General features: G+C 44.1%; 1 protein-coding gene across 2 annotated transcripts in view; it reads left to right on the top strand.

Annotated features, from left to right (window-relative positions):
• Positions 1-18,375, top strand: part of LOC308334778 (uncharacterized protein) — a 52,169-nt gene that overhangs the window by 8,957 nt on the left and 24,837 nt on the right. For both annotated transcript variants that reach the window (XR_013965923.1, XM_080791598.1), the window contains exons 2-5: positions 1,108-1,285; positions 2,875-3,040; positions 6,354-6,644; positions 8,795-9,580. Coding sequence is in view for 1 of the 2 variants with exons in the window: in XM_080791598.1 (XP_080647724.1) it covers positions 1,233-1,285; positions 2,875-3,040; positions 6,354-6,644; positions 8,795-9,580 (1,296 nt within the window). In the remaining variant the exon portion in view is untranslated. The remainder of the gene's footprint in view (positions 1-1,107; positions 1,286-2,874; positions 3,041-6,353; positions 6,645-8,794; positions 9,581-18,375) is intronic.

Here is an 18,375-nt window from a genome sequence, read left to right as displayed (position 1 = left end):
CATGCGTCATCTCATAAGGGGGCCAGTCAGAATGCCTGTTTTGCGGCCGCCACATATTTACGTCATATCTGGCGGACATTTGACCTAATTTGTCCTTTTCATTGTCGATGGCAAGTATGAGACGTTTGGGGGAGATTACACACACATTTTCCCTTCATTGTCAATGGCGTCTAATGGCGTTTGTGTTGTGGACATTTTGTGGGGACAAAAGCTCTATATCAAAAATGTATGTTAATGCTATATGCTAATGCGGGAGAGCGACAGAGAGAGAGGAGTGTGTGTGTGTGTGTGTGTGTGTGTGTGTGTGTGTGTGTGTGTGTGTGTGTGTGTGTCAATTTAACAAAGGTGCAGACGATCAGAAATCAGCAGAGAGTGAGCAATGTTTGCGCTACTCTATGCCGAATTGAAGTGGAAATAAAAAATCTGGGTTTTACGAGGCTAATGCTATAGCAACAAATACCCCAAAAGAGGTTCCAGTTCCTTAATCCTTAATATAATGAACTATATAAGAACCTAAAACTGCCTGTATGTGTGGATGTTTTTTTTTGGTTAGCTGAAATAAAAATATAACTTACAGTAGAAACAAAAGGCATAAAATAATCGATCTATAAATCCCAAATCTCTCCGATTATCTCCCGATCGATCAATATCGATCAATAATCTCTCCATCGATCAACTTGAAACCTGGCATTCATCATGCCATTCTCTTTTTTTTGTCAAATATGTTTTAATTAAATGTTATATATACAATTTGTACAATGAACATTTATTTTCCAAAGAACAACAAATAAGCCAAAAGCAAATTTAAGCAAATATCCATTTGTGGAGTATACCAACTAATAATGGCTACTAATAATAATAATAATTAATACAAACAAATGAAACATTTTTAAACATTAAAAAACTAAACGGAAACAAGCAAAAGAAAAAACACACACATTTGGGAGCCAACTGAAACTCATGTACGCCGGTGTGTCGGTACATTGGCAATGATTTCCTTATCATTGTCCTTCTTTTCAGAAAGTCCGTTTTCCCCCAGCAGTGGAGAGGAGAGAGAGAGAGAGAGAGAGAGAGAGCTAAACTGTACATTGTGCCTCTCTCACGCAGTGGATCCTCTGAGAGTCATTCTCCAGCCATCCATCCATACGAGTCGACTCTAGAGGGGAGGGGAGGTCACTGGGGAGGGATTGACAGATGTGTACCCAGCCTCTGAAGCCCCTGGCCTGGCCCGCATGGGGATGGCAACCCCAGCCCTAAACCTCAACGGCCTGGGAGTCATGAGCAGGTGCCTTTTTTTCTCTCAAGATTATTATCCCATTTTGAGCTGAGGAAAAAAAGAAAAAAAAAAGTCTTCTAAATCATGACGGTTTTCTGAAAATCCTATGTTTCTATGTGTCGGTGGGTGCTCAACCTTTTTCATGTCAAGGACCCCCAGGATGCGGACCCCCCCCCCCCCCCCATCTGTAAATAGGTTGTTACAGGGACCCCCCCACCACCACCAGAAGCAAAGATTTTAGTTAAATTACGTTCGCTCTGAAAGAATATATGCATAAGATCTGTGCTCCATTTTCACGATTTTTTCAAAAATAGCAGACCTATGAGCTTGTAGATCTGCCATTTTTCTAATAGCTAAAGTGTAACATAATGTTCATGTTGTTGTTGTTATTTGTTTTTACATGATTTGCATTGTCTGAATCTCATCAACGTCACACATTTCAGCACAACATGGGTATACCTCGATAAACAGAACTGTGGCTGATGTGAGCGAAAGAGAAAGACTGTTATATTTGCAGCGAATGCACCTGATATTCCAGCCCTATACGTCTTTTCTAGTCCTCCAGGGTCAGCGCTTATTATAACCAAACACAGCTGCATGTCACCTGGGCCTTCTGTTATCAAATGAACACATGGCATTTACGGTACGGGCGATTTGGGAGGGTTGTTTTTGAAATATATATATGAGCCATCAGAGCTTTTTATTATGACGTTGTTGAACTCTTAACCCGGGTGAATGGGTGATATAGTAACCCAAGTGACGGGAGTATTGATCGGACAGGATATTATTGAGATACACTGGTCAGTCAGTCAGTCAGTCAGTCAGTCAGTCACTCAGACACTCACTCACTCACTCACTCACTCACTCCGAGCAAGGTTTAAGAAGTTGAGTCGACTCCCAGTCATGTGATGTCTCATGGACATGGTTATGAAGATGACATAAACGGAACGAATCTAGACACTGTAGTCTTTAATAAACATTATGCACCAATGTATCCTCAAGCGTGTTGTGTTGGACACATTTGATCCACTGACAAAGACTTGCAAGGTTATATAGTGTATTTTATAACGACGGATTGGAGACACTCGCTGTGCGTCGCGTCTCACCACGTCTCTCAGCCATTATGAAATACACGATAGCCTCACACCTCTTGTGGCTTATATTGCTTTGAAGATGGAGTGCCACCATTTATTTTAAAGGTGTACACTATTTGTTAAACTCCTGTTTTTTTTATGTGGACACGCGCACCAGTTCATTAAGTATGCCTGGGTTTGCCTGGTGGGTGCAGGTGATGGGCGGTGATCCACCTTGAACTGAAGCCGCAGCCACTGCTGTTAGTTGTATATGAGGGAGGGGAGGGGCTGATTAGTGTGATGTCACTATATTACTGTTTATTTCATTGGCCCGTTTGACTGTCAAGGGTTCAGCCTCCAGGAAGAGCCTCCTAAATACAAAGTCAATACACCATTGCACATAAAAAAACAACAACTCCAGGTTGTCTCTAATGAAGTACTGGGAAAAGACACATGGAAAAACTGGGAAAAGTGTGACGTCTCCCATCTTTATTATAAATGGTTCATCCTCTTGTGCCCCTTCAGCGGTAGTCCATGTCAGACCCAGACCACATCGTCCAGCACCACCACCACAACACCCAGAGCTAGAGACAGTTCTGGGGGTCGACCCGTCCTGGCGGTCCCAGACAGGAGCACCTATTGCCAGCTCCTGGGAGGCGGTCTGTACAGCCCCACCACCACCAGCCCCAAGGTAATAATAATTAATAATAATAACTTTATGTATATACTAGCACCTTTCTCTAGGCATGAGCCACAACGTGCTGCACAGGGAAAAACAACAAGAAAATTCACAATAGAAAAATAGAAAAACAAATGAGACAAAAAACATGATCTATCCGTAATGAACGGTAATAAACAAGAAATACCCAAACGTTAACCCATTCTGGACGGCAACCCCTTTTTGGTGTTTTAACAAAGCCTTATGTTATACTTTAGCTATTGGAAAAACAGCACATCCACAAGCTCTTATCACAACATAACGTTATATCATGATTTCGACCTAAATGGCATATTGGCATAATATATCAACAAGGGAGAGGATGATAAAAAAAGAACATTAGCCTGATGAGTCGACCGTCTTGATCCAAGGTTGTTTCAAACACTCATCACTCAGCAGGCTAATCTTTTTTTTTAACTTTATTTACACTTAGACACTGAGTGACGCATCAGGCCAACATTACCTATATAGGTTAGCTTTACATTTTGTGTCGAATGCATGATAATCCCTTGGTGTGTCATCAGCGCGAGCGAACGGAAATATAGGCTACAGGAGCAGACGGTTCCTTGGGCATGTGAGGGATTTGGATATGGTTTCTCCAGCTCCTGGTTTAAATAGCATCGTGCAGTCCGCTGATTAAAAAAAAAGGTCACCCACCCGTGTTTCGTTTGCGTCACGCCCGTACCAGCACCCGTTCACTTATAAAAAGTATATTTTCCACCCGTCAAAACCGGGGTATACCCACGGGGGGTATCCGAGTGTATCCCACCCCGGTGCAGGACTCTGCTCTCAGCTATAAGGAGTGGCGGTGAAGACACGCTTAACCCATTCTGACCTGAGATCAGATTCATACGAGGTTTCCACATGGACACACACTGGTCTGATTAACCCATTCTGACCTGAGATCATATTTTTCAAAAATAGCAGACCTACAAGCTCGTAGCGCGCCACTCGGTGGCGCGCTATGAGCTTGTAGATCTGCTATTTTTCAATAGCTAAAGCACGACATGATGCTAACACCAAAATGGGTTCCCGTCCAAAATGGCTTAACTAGGGCATGAACTAACATGGCGGAAACATCAAATGCTTCATATAAACACCAGTGATAAATAATCCCTATAGAGATCACGGAAAACAATCTTATAACATTACAGGAATGCGTCACACACATATACTGTGAATAACATTGCGGGATCTCAACGCAAAAAGAGAAAATACAGTTTGACAAACGGAAGAGACTCACTCATCATGAACGCATCGAGGTTGGACACGACGGGACCGAGTCTCTATATACCTCTCTTCACCCTCCCAAGAGTCATAAACCAAATGAGACCTTAAGATGTTTGCTCTGAGGATTATACACACCCGGAGCCACGGAGAAGGATCTTGCTGGTAGTAAAAAGGACTCGGCATGGCTATAAGTCTGCTCTACACACCCCTATATACACCAGCCATGCCTAATATGAGAGCATGTAATAGGTCACGGACCGCAGTCGGTATTGTAAGTGTCGCAGTATTTCAATCATCGTGACTCTCTGTGAACTGGCCTGGTTCTCTCTCTGTGGCCCTCAGCATGCTCTGACTGACAGGCATGCTGGTGTATAGGAGTGCAGATACAATTATTATTAATTGGCAGCAGCCATGGTCACCCACCAACCGGTTACGGGCACCCGAGTGGCTCCACCCTGACTGGGGGGGTCCGCCGTGTGCCGTGCCCTTCCCCCGCTTGTAGCCAGCCCCCATAACCTGACATCATTAATAAGGACAATGATTATTTTGTTAATAATCAACATTATATTTTGATGCGGGGGCGGCTGTATAGAAAAGCCCCACCCACTCCTTTTAGCTGCAGAGAGTGGGGGTGGAGTGGGAACAGGTTGCCATACATTTGGTGGTGGGCGGAGCTACTAATTCACCACACCTCCTGTTGGTAGGACTATATATATATAGTAATGCTCAGAGCACACATCTCAGTCTCATTTGGTTTCTGACTCTCGGAGGGTGAAGAGCTAGAGACTCGGTCCTTGTGTCCCGCACCTCGATAATAAGTGAGTCTCTTCTTAAACTGTATTCTCTCTTGCGTTAAGATCCTGTAATGTTAAGATTGTTTCCCGTGATCTCTATGATTTATTTATTACCGGTGTTTATATGAAGTATTTGATGTTTCTGCCATGTTATTGTTTTTGTCTTTGTCTTGGTACTGATTGTTACTACTTATTTCCCTTGTTCAGTTCAGCCCATATCATTCATCGTGTCATATAAGTCTATAGGACCTGGCTGAGATAATGTATATGCACTTAATTTCAGGAGAGAATATCTCAACTTGTTCATGGCGAATATGACCCTGCCGCGAAACACAACTTGACTAACTTGAACTATGACTAAATTCTCTATCCGGGACGAAATACCTGAAAATGACAACACCCTTTTTAAAAATGACTAGTTGAAACATGGCTCTAACTTCTAAACCCTTGGAGCTACTCAAAAGAGATGCTCTAAATGTTCAGAATACTCGTGTCTGAATACTCAAATAGACCACAATGCACACGGAGGTCATCTTTCAACTAGTTAATGGCAGGGTGGAAACTATAGCTGCAATTGGCCATTGACCGCCCATACATATGAAGGGACATTGCAAGCTGTACAAAAAAGCTTGAATGAAGCTCTTTCTATCTGCAAAGTGTTTGTTTCATTAAAAATCCAACATATTAGACATGTTATGTCATGTTATGAGCTATACTTTATGTCAAGAAATGTCCTTGCAGGTGATATTTTTTCGAAGTGTCAGAGTTTGGAAGCACTCCCTTTCCCTCCTGCGTTATATGTGCAAATTCAACGTGTTATTTATTTTTTGATTCATTTTTTAAATGTACAAATATTATATTAGCCCATTTTAGGCGAGAACCACCTTTTGGTGTTAGCATTACGTTATGCTTTAGCTATTGGAAAAAAAAAAGAAGCTCGTAGCGCGCCACCGAGTGGCGCGCTACGAGCTTGTATATAGGTCTGCTATTTTAGAAACATAGCTTTTTTCAGAAAACTGTCATTTTCAAACAGACATTTTTTAGAATCTGATCTCGGGTCAGAATGGGTTAAACAAGTAATAATTAAACAACTATAGTCGACTATATACTTTTTTTTAATAATAATTTTGCACTTGAATTCCAGCCCTTTTTTATACTTGTCACGGAAGCATTTCCTCAACATTTCAGTATCGATGCTATATTATTCAAGCTATATAAAAAGCACTTTTCTTCTCCACCACTTTGCCCCCTTGCATCGTCAGACCAGTCCAGGCTACAGCAGCCCCGGAGGAACCACCCGGAACCACCCCAGACCCTCCCCCCACCCCAGCCCGCGGTCTCCGTCCCCCTGCCGCCACCCGGGGCTCCTAGGGGTCAACGTGGGCCGGCGCGTACGGCGCCTCAGCTCTCCCGGGCGGGACGAGGAGGAGGAGGAGGAGGAGGAGGAGGAGGACGGACCCTTAGGAGGAGGGAGGGAGGAGCAGGGAGGAGGAGGAGAGAGGAGACGCCAAGCGCAGCTGCTGCAAATCCACCGAGAGCTGCAGAATGTCGAGGTGATTGTTTTCTTCGCCGGCCGTCTGCTGTGCCCCGATTCGGGGCGTTTTTTTTTCGTCTTTGTTTATTGTTTTTTTCCACAGAAGCATTATTTAAATACTGAGTTTGACAAATAATAAATTGGTGGCATTGACAGCTTCTCTTAACCCATTCTGACCGGGCACCCATTTTGGTGTTAGCATCATGTTATGCTTTACCTATTGAAAAATAGCAGATCACCGAGTGGCGCGATACGAGCTTGTAGGTCTGCTATTTTTTGAAAAATTCGAAGAACGACTGACATTTTTAGAATCTGATCTCAGGTCAGAATGGGTTCATCAGACCAGTGTGTGTCCAGGTGGAAACCTCGTATGAATCTGATCTCAGGTCAGAATGGGTTAAATAAACCCCACAATTATGACATAAAAGAGTTAAACGCATCAGGATTTTCACCCCAAAGAAAAAGGACGACAGAAAACAAGACAAACAAAACCTTAAATACAAACAAAAGTTGAAAAATAAAAGGCAGACAAAAACAGACAAAACGGTACACAACATCCTATAAACAGTCATAGAGCGATATACACTTCTTGACAATAGGGCTTTCACTTCTAGTGATTTTTTTTTATTATTTGACTAGTTGCCTATAGTTTACTAGTCGACTAAGTTGTTTAGTTATTATTTTCTTAATGATATTTGTACATTTAAAAACTGTGTATAATCTAGCATTCTAGCTGATCTTGAGGCCTACAAAAAAAAACAGGAACTAGTCCACTAGTACCAACAAGGTCGGTATAGTGGATTTGTAGTCGACTAGTTGAATAGTCGACTAGTTGCTTATCCCATTCTGACCTGAGATCAGATTCATACGAGGTTTCCACTGGACACACACTGGGTCTGATGAACCCATTCTGACCTGAGATCAGATTCTAAAAAATGTCAGTCGTTCTTCGATTTTTTCAAAAATAGCAGACCTACAAGCTCGTATCGCGCCACTCGGTGGCGCGATACGAGCTTGTAGATCTGCTATTTTTCAATAGCTAAAGCATAACATGATGCTAACACCAAAATGGGTGCCCGGTCAGAAAGGGTTATACAGCTCACATCAAGTTGCCTTTGTGAGCTTGTTAGATCATCTTTTGGTGTCTGTCCACAAACTTTGTCCTATACGCAAACATTGAATTCCCATTGACAATGAATGGAGAATTGTACGTCATAGTGTCTGGGCAAATGGGCACAGTGTCTATTTTACGTCAAGATGTACGATGATATGAGGGCCCCTCACTTCGCACAGGTGTGATTTTTTTTTTTTTAATATAGCTTTTCCGTTTTGCTAAATTATGTTTTTTTTAAACACATATATATATATTTACAAATTGTGACACCTTTTGAAATCCTTTGTATTTATGTTATAATGGGGTAATATTAATGTGGAATTCCATTTCCGCATACTCGAGTTATTCAGCAGTGCTATAGAGCACCAAAGTCCTGACGTAACTCGCTCATCCCTTCGATTCCCCTGGTTCGATTCCCCTGGTCCGCGGAAGTAATTTCTCTATGGACAATAACGTGGGGTGATCTTAATATCGTCTAATAATACAAGCGCTGTGGTCCAGAAATAAACAAGCTGTCTCCGCGTTATTGTCAGGGAGGTGTCTCTGTATCGTTTGCGACAGTCAGTCAGTCACTCATATATGATACAGTCTAGCTTCTAGCGAAAATTTAACTAATTCAGCAGCAGTAACATTAGCGTTTTCTCCCAGTCAGTTGATTCTTCATATCCATATGAGTGAAGCGGCCGGGATGACATGTTTATTTTTCAAACGCAGTTCTTATATGAGGCGATCTAAAATCCCCCCTATGGGGATTATAATGCAAATACCAAACTGTTGATTTGCGCCCTCTATACCGATATTGACGTCAGACTTAACGGTGCTCTATTGCTGTATTCGGCTATCTTGCCTTTCACTTCATTCCATCAAACTGACGACCCTTTGATTAAGCCATGTGTGTGAGCTAAAATAACTAACCGCAAATGATTGAATCAGACACTATACAACACCGAAGAGAGGCTATAGATACTGTTATCGGGGTCCCATGTGCTATATTATCCACCGTAACGCACCGTAGCACATTTATACGAAAGCTTTTTTTCCCCGTTAATTGGCAGGTCAGGGGGAAGGTGGGCATGTTCGAGGCACACATCTCCGGGATCCGGGCCCAGGTGATCAACGCCGAGATGCAGCGCAGCCCGCGCACCCTGCGCCGACAGATGGACCTTGTTACGCAGCACGACGAGGCGCCACGCCCGGCCCTCCCGGACGCCACGACGCGAGGAGGAGGAAGCGGGGAGGAGGTCTCCGTCGTCCTGAACGGAGGAGGAGGAGGAGGCGAGGAGGGGGAGGCGAGAGGAGTGAGGACAGAAGAATGCGAGGGAAGAGAGGAGGGGGAGAGGAAAGCGCCCGAGGAGGACGCAGCAGCAGCGGCCAACGGAACGAACGACGGCGGCGGCCCGCGGGCGTTTGAGGCGAAGGCGAGAGGCGAGTCCGGGTCGAGTCCCGACGAAGAGGCGCTAGGACTCCTCCTCCTCCTCCGGACGCGGCGGCGGCAGGAGGAGGAGGAAGCGGCAGCGCCCGCCGCCCCCGTCCCCGCCATCCCGTCGGTCATAGTGACGGACGCCTCCGTCTCGACGCCCCCGTGGTGCGCCGAGACGGGGGGCGGCGGCCTGCACGACGACAACTCCTCCAACCAGGGGGGGGGACTCTCCCGCGGCCCCAGCCCCTCGTCTCCGCGCTCCTCCCTGCGGAAGCTCTCGTCGTCCTCCGCCTCCTCCTGCGGGTTCTCCTCGTCCTGGGAGGAGTCCGACGACGACGTGGTCTCCAGCGACCCGGAGTCGTCGTCGCACGGCGGCGAGCAGCTCCTCGACCCGGCCGCCCTCAGCGCCCAGCAGAAGGCGGTGAGTAGTAGTAATAAGACGACGCAACGCGACGCGACGCGCGTGTGACTCGTGTTTTAAACGGTGTTGAGATATATATATAGCCTTTTGTGCCTCTTGAGAGTGTAACAGGGGGATGTAAGTCCATTTGGTTGCATTCCGTAGACACTCTCAGAGTGTGTAGGTACGCGTGTCATTGTTTTCCGGACACGCACACGTGTGTGTGTGTGTGTGTGTGTGTGTGTGTATGACTGACCGATTGATGGATTATGCATAATGAGTGACATTTCAAACGGAAGCACAACGGAAGTGTCGATGCAAAAAAAAAAAACAGTTACTTGTGGTCGACGACGCCATGCCAAAGCAGCATTACACACTTGTTTACAACGGGGTCCACCGTTTTCAATTCATCCGGACGTTTTTAGAGACGTACAAAATGTACACTTTTATAAAAAAAAACCAAACAGGAAATCATCATATAAAGACAGTTGGAAAAAAAAGTCGGACTTAATTTACGGTGGGAATTGCAGCTGTCCGTCCGTAGGTGCCCTTTGAGAGTGCTTTTTTGAAGGAGTCGGGGGGGGGGGGGGGGGGGGATTCACATGTCTTAATGGCTGTTGGTAGGGCGTTCCACGTTTTTTTGGTGGCATAGGACAATTTTGTCCCTTGTTTGAGCCGAATTTTGTTGCACATTGTTTGTTGAACTCCCTGTTGACGTGTGTTAAAAGTGTTGAAATGTCCTTTTGTGCCTCAGAGAGTGTACGGGATGTAAGTAACCAAATGGACCCGCCTGGGTCCATTTGGTTACATGCCGATGCCGTATACACTCTCAGAGTGCCTGTCTAGGTTAATTGTTTTTCCAGTACAGGTCAAAAACTGTCACTCAGATTAGGTTCAGAGAGAGAGAGAGAGAGAGAGAATACATCACATTCCGTGCTCAGCCAATCAAATGTTCACTATGGTGTACACGCATTGCTCAGCCAATCAAATCATCGCTATTGGTTTACACACAAAGTTGGGCATAGGAGGGGCTATAGCACCCCTCAAAAATAGATCTGTGAATGAATGTACACACTGTTCATAGAACGCCTGCCATGTCATACACACACCATCAGCAGGTTTATCAGTATAAGCTGCCTCGGTTACACAAACAACCTCAGATTAAATACTGTACATGGCAGTTATTTAATCCATTTCGACCTGAGGACGATTCTACAAATATCTTCTATAAATCCTGACTTCTCAAAACATTTTCATGTCAAGGAACCCCCAAGATTAAATGCAATTGGCCGCCGAAATTGGTCTTGTCTCTCTGCCGGGGAGGACCAATCCAACCTTGTATGTTTTTTAAATCCGCAGTGTGTGTGTGTGTGTGTGTGTGTGTGTGTGCGTGTGCGTGCGTGTGCGTGTGTGTGTGTGTGCGCTGCCGGGTGCTCTTGTGTCAAATTGGCCTGAGCTCTCTCTCCACGAGTAAAAGTTGACATTCACGTTAACAAAGCTAGCTCTGTGCCCCGACCGTGTGTTTGTGTGTGTGTGTGTGTGTCACTGTGCATACTGCAAACGTGTGCGTGTTGGCTCTGTGTGTGTGTGTGTGCGTGTGTGTGTGTGTGTGTGTGTGTGTGTCTGTGCGTGAGCGAGCGAGACAGACAGACATAGAGAGAGTTTTCCAGTCACACACACTTAGGCTTTGCATTCAGTTGGACACTGTTCAAAGAGGAGATTGAGGCGTGTGTGTGTGTGTGTGTGTGTGTGTGTGTGTGTGTGTGTGTGTGTGTGTGTGTGTGTGTGTGTGTGTGTGTGTGTGTGTGTGTGTGTGTGTGTGTGTGTGTGTGTGTGTGTGTGTGTGTGTGTGTGTGTGTGTGTGTGTGTGTGTGTGTGTGTGTGTGTGTGTGTGTGTGTGTGTGTGTGTGTGTGTGTGTGTGTGTGTGTGTGTGTGCGCGCGCAGCCGTGCATGCATGCGTGTGTGCGTAGGCGTGAGAGTATTAGTTTGGCCAGTTCACACAGTCTCTGATGTTATCCTCCCGTAGCTGCTAGTAGGTGTGTGTGTGTGTGTGTGTGTGTGCGTGTGCGTGTGCGTGCGCGTGCGTGTGCGTGCGGTGCATGTGTCCACGTGTACGCGTTTGTTTGTACCAATTAACCGACAGAACCAACATTTAGAACCTCTCACAGACTTAATTATCTTGCTCATGTTTGAAATAATGGATTTATATATATATATATATATATATATATATATATATATATATATATATATATATATATAGACTCAGCCATCTACTCTAGTAGTTTCCGGAGCAACGGATTGCGTGGCCCTGGTCTTTCCCTAATGGGACTGATTGAGGGTATATAATATAGCTATACTGGGACGTAAGTCGGGACTTGATCACTCCCGGCTGGGTCGCCTGAGTGAGGGGTATGTGATGTTGGAAGACCCGAAACACCCCGTTGACCTCGGCGGGATACATCACTGAGGATATTATACGACCCAGGTTGCATCCATCCATGCGATGGTTTCTCTACTTTCACATCAAGGCCCATTGTTTATTCTATAGGGATGCTCCGAACAGGTTTTTTAGGGCCGATCACGGTATGGCCGATATTATACCGATCTTGTGCGTATTATAAGACGCAAATTTTGTCAAAACCCGCACATCAAAACTGTTCCCGTGTGTGTGTGTGTGTGTGGGGGAGGAAGGGGAGAATTTGTTTAGGCCCCGTCACAAATGCAAAATGATATTACGCTATATATATCCGATTGACATTTTTAAAATGGAGTAAAAGATCGGTTTCTCTACATCATAGGGTGAATTGACGATCACCGATCGGAGTGAATATATACCGGCCGATCGGAAGCATCTCTAACCCATTCTGGGCGGGCACCCATTTTGGTGTTGGCACTATGTTATGCTTTAGCTATTGAAAAATAGCAGATCTACAAGCTCATAGCGCGCCACCGAGTGGCGCGCTACGAGCTTGTAGGTCTGCTATTTTTGAAAAATCGAAGAACGACTGACATTTTTTTTTAATCTGATCTCGGGTCAGAATGGGTTCATCAGACCCGTGTGTGTCCGGTGGAAACCTTGTATGAATCTGATCTCAGGTCAGAATGGGCTAATGTATTCTGCATTTGAGCCTGCACGGTCCACCATCTGATGGCGTTTATATATATAGCCTCTCAGACCCAAAACTCTAAAGAACATCTTGTTGTCGATGGATAAGATCTTGTCCACAGTTCCACGCTGTGTTGATGTTGGTATACCATTTATATAGGAGAGATATAACAGGCACACTTTGATCAAGATATCTAGATTATAATTGTGTAGACATCTTGTAACTATATGTTTAACAACTTTGTAACGCTTTGAGAGCGTACAATGAAACCAAAAGGACCCGAGTCTCTTTAACCCATTCTGACCTGAGATCAGATTCATACGAGGTTTCCACTGGACACACACTGGTCTGATGAACCCATTCTGACCTGAGATCAGATTCTAAAAATGTCAGTCATTCTTTGATTTTTCAAAAATAGCAGACCTACAAGCTCGTAGCGCGCCACTCGGTGGCGCGCTATGAGCTTGTAGATCTGCTGTTTTTCAATAGCTAAAGCATAACATGATGCTAAACACCAAAATGGGTTCCCGTTCAGAATGGGTTAACCCTCTAAGACCTGCATTAATTTCTACTTGCAAAAAAAAATATTTCAACCTTACTACTACTTTGTACTACTAGGACTAAGACTAAAAAAATATGTTAAAAAAAATAAAGTTTGATTGAAATTATAATAATTATATAATAATATAATAAATTAGTAATTTACATTTGGGGGATATCTTTCACAATAATGAATAAAACATGTTCTAGACATTCTAATGATCTAAAAAAACAAACATATATTACAATTCTTTTACTTACTTTTTATTGGGGTTAAAGGTCATAGGTTAAAAAATGTCCAGAATGTTTTAATTTGTGTGAATTTCAGCCTCTGTGGGGGGTATTTATATGCAAATATCATGACCAATGGCATTGAAATGGTATTGCAATGAACATCACTGATGACGTTTAGGTAAAAAAAATAACAGAAAAAAAAAAGTAATTAATTAAAATAAAATTGTTGCTATAAAGCAACGCTGGGTCTTAGAGGGTTAAGGGTCCCTGTGGTTATATACCAAGTCTCCCATCATTTAGCATGTGGGGACCACCTGGGACCCCCCTCAAGGTCCCCCCAGGGGCTGTCCCCGGACCAACTGGTTGAAAACCACTGCTCCTCTATGGAATGACCTATATCCCTCGATGGAGGCCTCAGTCACTTTGCACACGGCCTATATATACTAAAGGCATTTGTTTAAATGATCCGTGCAGGCTGATTGATTTGAATTGGGTTTGTGTATATGCTCATTTGCATATTTCCCTTCATCATTTGCTAGGACCGAGCATGATGAGACGATGGCATTCGACAATAGCGGACCGGCACCTTTCCTTATAAAGGACAACTTTAACCCTGTAAAAAAATCGCTAAATCTTCATTTTCCATTTTCCATTTTTTTGCAAAAAAATAATAATAATAATTTGGGGACCCCCAAAATAATTTGGCGACCCCCCCCCCCCCCCCCCCCCAAGGGGTCGCGACCCACGTGTTGAGAACCCCTGATCCATATGGGGTTAGATGAGGTCATAGTGTCGTCATCTGCATCTTATGTGATGTCACAGTGATGCGCGTTAGATGGATGATGTGACTGAGTCTAGAGAGACTGCAGCCGTGGGAATTATTCATATAAAGTTTTAGTTTTAGTTCGTGCAAAGGTTCCTTTTTTAGACTTTATTCCTGGAGCGAAGACATTTAATGTAGTGGGGTGGGGGGGGGGGGGGGGGACTATAGGGAGGTCTAATGTAGAACCCTGGGGTACTTTTTGGTCAACTTCAATTTCACGTTTGCCTTATTTTTTGTATTTTAGTTTATATATCGCTATACATCAGTATTACAGCTCCGGGTCCTTAATTGACGCATATTTTTATCCCGACCTGGCATGTGTACATGTGTATGACACAGTAAGGTACTGTACTGGGTGTACTGTACATGTGTACGACACAGTATGGCACAGACGTGCAGAAACATATAAAGCATGCTTGGCTGTGTGTTAGGTATGCACAGAGAGAGAGAGAGAGAGACTAAGGAAAACAATGATAGGAGAGACACTGCGAGTATAAGGTAATGGAAAGGAGAGACTGGGGTGTGAGAGACGGATTTCTCGTATAAATGGGTTGAAAGAAGCGAAAAAGGCTGATCTACAAGCTCACAGAAGCGGCACGAAGTGATGCCGCTGCAGTGTGAGCTTGTACGTCTGCTATCGAGATGCTTTCCCCTGGATAATGGGTTCATATGGCGAGAGTCTTTTTTTTTCACCCAGAAAAAAAATTAATAAAAGGTTTTGTGGCTTTATGATCTGACGGTGGCGATGTCATCACATCTTTCTAAACAGGAGAGAGAGAGAGAGAGAGAGAGAGAGAGAGAGAGAGAGAGAGATAAACCCACATAATCAGATTCTGCGGCGGGCGGTTCTCGCAAAGCGGACGAGATAAGCGGGGGGGAAAAAAAGAGAAACAGAGAGTTCCTATAGTCAAACAAACGCGCGTGAGGGAAAACAAGTGAAAGGGCATGAAGAAGCCTTTTAAACAAACACGTTTGTTTGCCCTAGTGTGTGATAATCATCGCAGTTTGCTGGAGTGCGGCAGGTTCCCGGGTCGTTGTTGTCAACACCTGATTTGAGGGCACACATGATTAGGTGGAGACCTGAAGAGAGAGTGACGACGGTGTGTGTGTGTATATACGATATACGTATATGAATGGTGTCCTCAGTCCGTTGGAAAAGCACTGCGTTTGAAGGTCCACGCACGCACGCACACAGGACTGCACATAGACCAAGATTCTACAAAATGTCTTCTAAATCATGGCTGATTTTCTAAATGCATATTATGCTGTGAACGAATGACATATTCAAAGATTTGCACGCGTTTTCACGATCCCACGCTCACATATAGTTCTGCTATATTTTTTTTCAATAGCCTGTAAGTTATAACGGAATGTTTATTATCGGGAACCCCATTTTGGTGTCATGGCGTGGCAGTGGCGCGCTATACGAGCTTGTATAGGTCTGCTATTTATTTTTTAAGTCGAAGAACGACTGACATATAGAAACTCACACTGTGTGTCACGGCTGTGGCAACGTGCGTGTCTGTGTGAGTCCTCCAACATGAAGACACATAGTCTGCTGCTTGCTGCACGCTTCGTTGCGAAACACTGTACGGAGACGTTAATACACAGCTATAACCACACAGCTAAAAACACACGTTTTCAATCATATACCCTTCGCTGCGGCTTCTGGTGGTTGCACGCACGCACACACACACACACACACACACACACACACACACACACAGGCAGACAACGCACGTTGCACGCAAGTCAATATTGTGTTGATTCTTTCAACTTTTTCCGTCTCTTGTACCGAGGCCAACGACATAAGTATAGGTCCTCAATAGTCTATGTAGTCACAAGTATTTCACGCGCGCATGCACGCACGCACGCACACACACAGTTTTTTTTACATATAGCTGCAGTGGAAAATGTTCACTTTCACGCGGCTCGTTCCCTAGCAACCCCTGTGACGTCAAACCGAGTTCCCCCTCTCAGCTGTGTGTGTGTGTGTGTGTGTGTGTGTGTGTGTGTGTGTGTGTGTGTGTGTGCGTGCGTGCACGAATGAGGATGCGCTCTGCAGGGACATGTACTGCCTTGTGCATGAAACAGGACATTTTGTATATTTTCTTAAAACCCTCTGCGCGTGTGTGTGTGTGTGTGTGTGTGTGTGTGCATGCGCGCCCGCGCACGTGTTGCGGGGAGCCTACTTGGTTATAGCTGCTAGAGGGGAAACACCAGTCAACTTCTCACCACTGTATTTGCCGTCACAACTACTTTCAGCCACCCATTCTGACCTGAGATCAGATTCTAAAAAAATGTTCTTCTACATCCTGACAGTTTACCATTCTGACCTGAGATCAGATTCTAAAAAAAATGTTCTTCTACATCCTGACAGTTTACCATTCTGACCTGAGATCAGATTCTAAAAAAAATGTTCTTCTACATCCTGACAGTTTTACCATTCTGACCTGAGATCAGATTCTAAAAAATGTTCTTCTACATCCTGACAGTTTACCATTCTGACCTGAGATCAGATTCTAAAAAAAATGTCTTCTACCATCCTGAGAGTTTTCCATTCTGACCTGAGATCAGATTCTAAAAAAATGTTCTTCTACATCCTGACAGTTTTACCATTCTGACCTGAGATCAGATTCTAAAAAATGTTCTTCTACATCCTGACAGTTTACCATTCTGACCTGAGATCAGATTCTAAAAAAATGTTCTTCTACATCCTGACAGTTTACCATTCTGACCTGAGATCAGATTCTAAAAAAATGTTCTTCTACATCCTGACAGTTTACCATTCTGACCTGAGATCAGATTCTAAAAAAATGTTCTTCTACATCCTGACAGTTTTCCATTCTGACCTGAGATCAGATTCTAAAAAAATGTTCTTCTACATCCTGACAGTTTACCATTCTGACCTGAGATCAGATTCTAAAAAATGTTCTTCAACTTCTTCTACATCCTGACAGTTTACCATTCTGACCTGAGATCAGATTCTAAAAAATGTTCTTCTATACATCCTGACAGTTTTCTGGAAAAAGCCGTGTTTCTATGTGTCAGCGGTTCTTCGATCTTTCACGTACTTGCAAACTGTTTCAAATAAAGATTTTCACTAGTCCGCCAGGGGGGGGGGGGGGGGGGGGGGGAGCATTCGAGAGTTTTAGGCCCATATATGGCGTAGTGTAGCAGTGTTGGTTTTTGTCGACTAATACTACGACGAGAAATGTCCGTCGACTGCCTTTTTCCACTGACGGAAACTAAATGGAAACTAAGCTATATCACCTGTCACCAAAACCATAAGACTAAATATATTGACAAGTACAGTACAGTACAGTACAGTACAGTACAGTACAGTACAGTACAGTACAGTACAGTACAGTACAGTAACTTTCAACCCCTGAATTTCCCATGATCCACAGTTTTCCAATACAATGTATTTGTATACAGCATGTGCTCATAGCTTGTATATAGATCTGCTATTTTTGAACAATCCTTGAAAATGTGGCGCAAATCTTTCAATCATTTATAATATATTGAAATATTTGCGTTTTTAACTAAAAAATCGTCGCGTCTGCTATACCCCCATATTTTCAGATGGGGGGGGGGGGGGGGGTCCGCAGCCAAATACAGATCATTCCTGGGGGGTCCTTGACTCCTTGACATGAAATAGCTTGAGCACCACTGACTGACATATAGAAACATGGGGTTTTTCAGAAAACTGTCGGATTGGCTATTTTTCCGGGTGGAAAATACTAGGGTTGAAATGGTTCAATGAGCACAGCTGATTTGACAGTGCACTCACTGTGTGTGTACACACTCGGGGGCCAATTAAGTTCAAGTCGCTTTAAACACTCCTTGAAAGCGGGCGAGCGACTATCGGAGCCTATATACAGCGTGCGTGTTTCTCACTCTCTCTCTCTCTCTCTCTCTCTCTCTCTCTCCGCTCTTTTCTCTTTTTTTCCGGTCGTTTTGTAAGGAGGGGCGAGAACCTTTTCTGTTTTCCTCTATCTCTCTCTCTCTCTCTCTCTCTCTCTCTCTCTCTCTCTCTCTCTCTCTCTCTCTTGTTTCTCTTGTTTGTAGTCAACGGCGGATGTGGAAAATACTGTCGACGGCACCC

The sequence above is a fragment of the Protomyctophum bolini genome, assembly GCF_963924005.1.
Source record: "Protomyctophum bolini genome assembly, chromosome: 19".
Classification (NCBI taxonomy): Eukaryota; Metazoa; Chordata; class Actinopteri; order Myctophiformes; family Myctophidae; genus Protomyctophum; species Protomyctophum bolini.
This window is presented reverse-complemented; position numbering and strand designations above follow the sequence as displayed.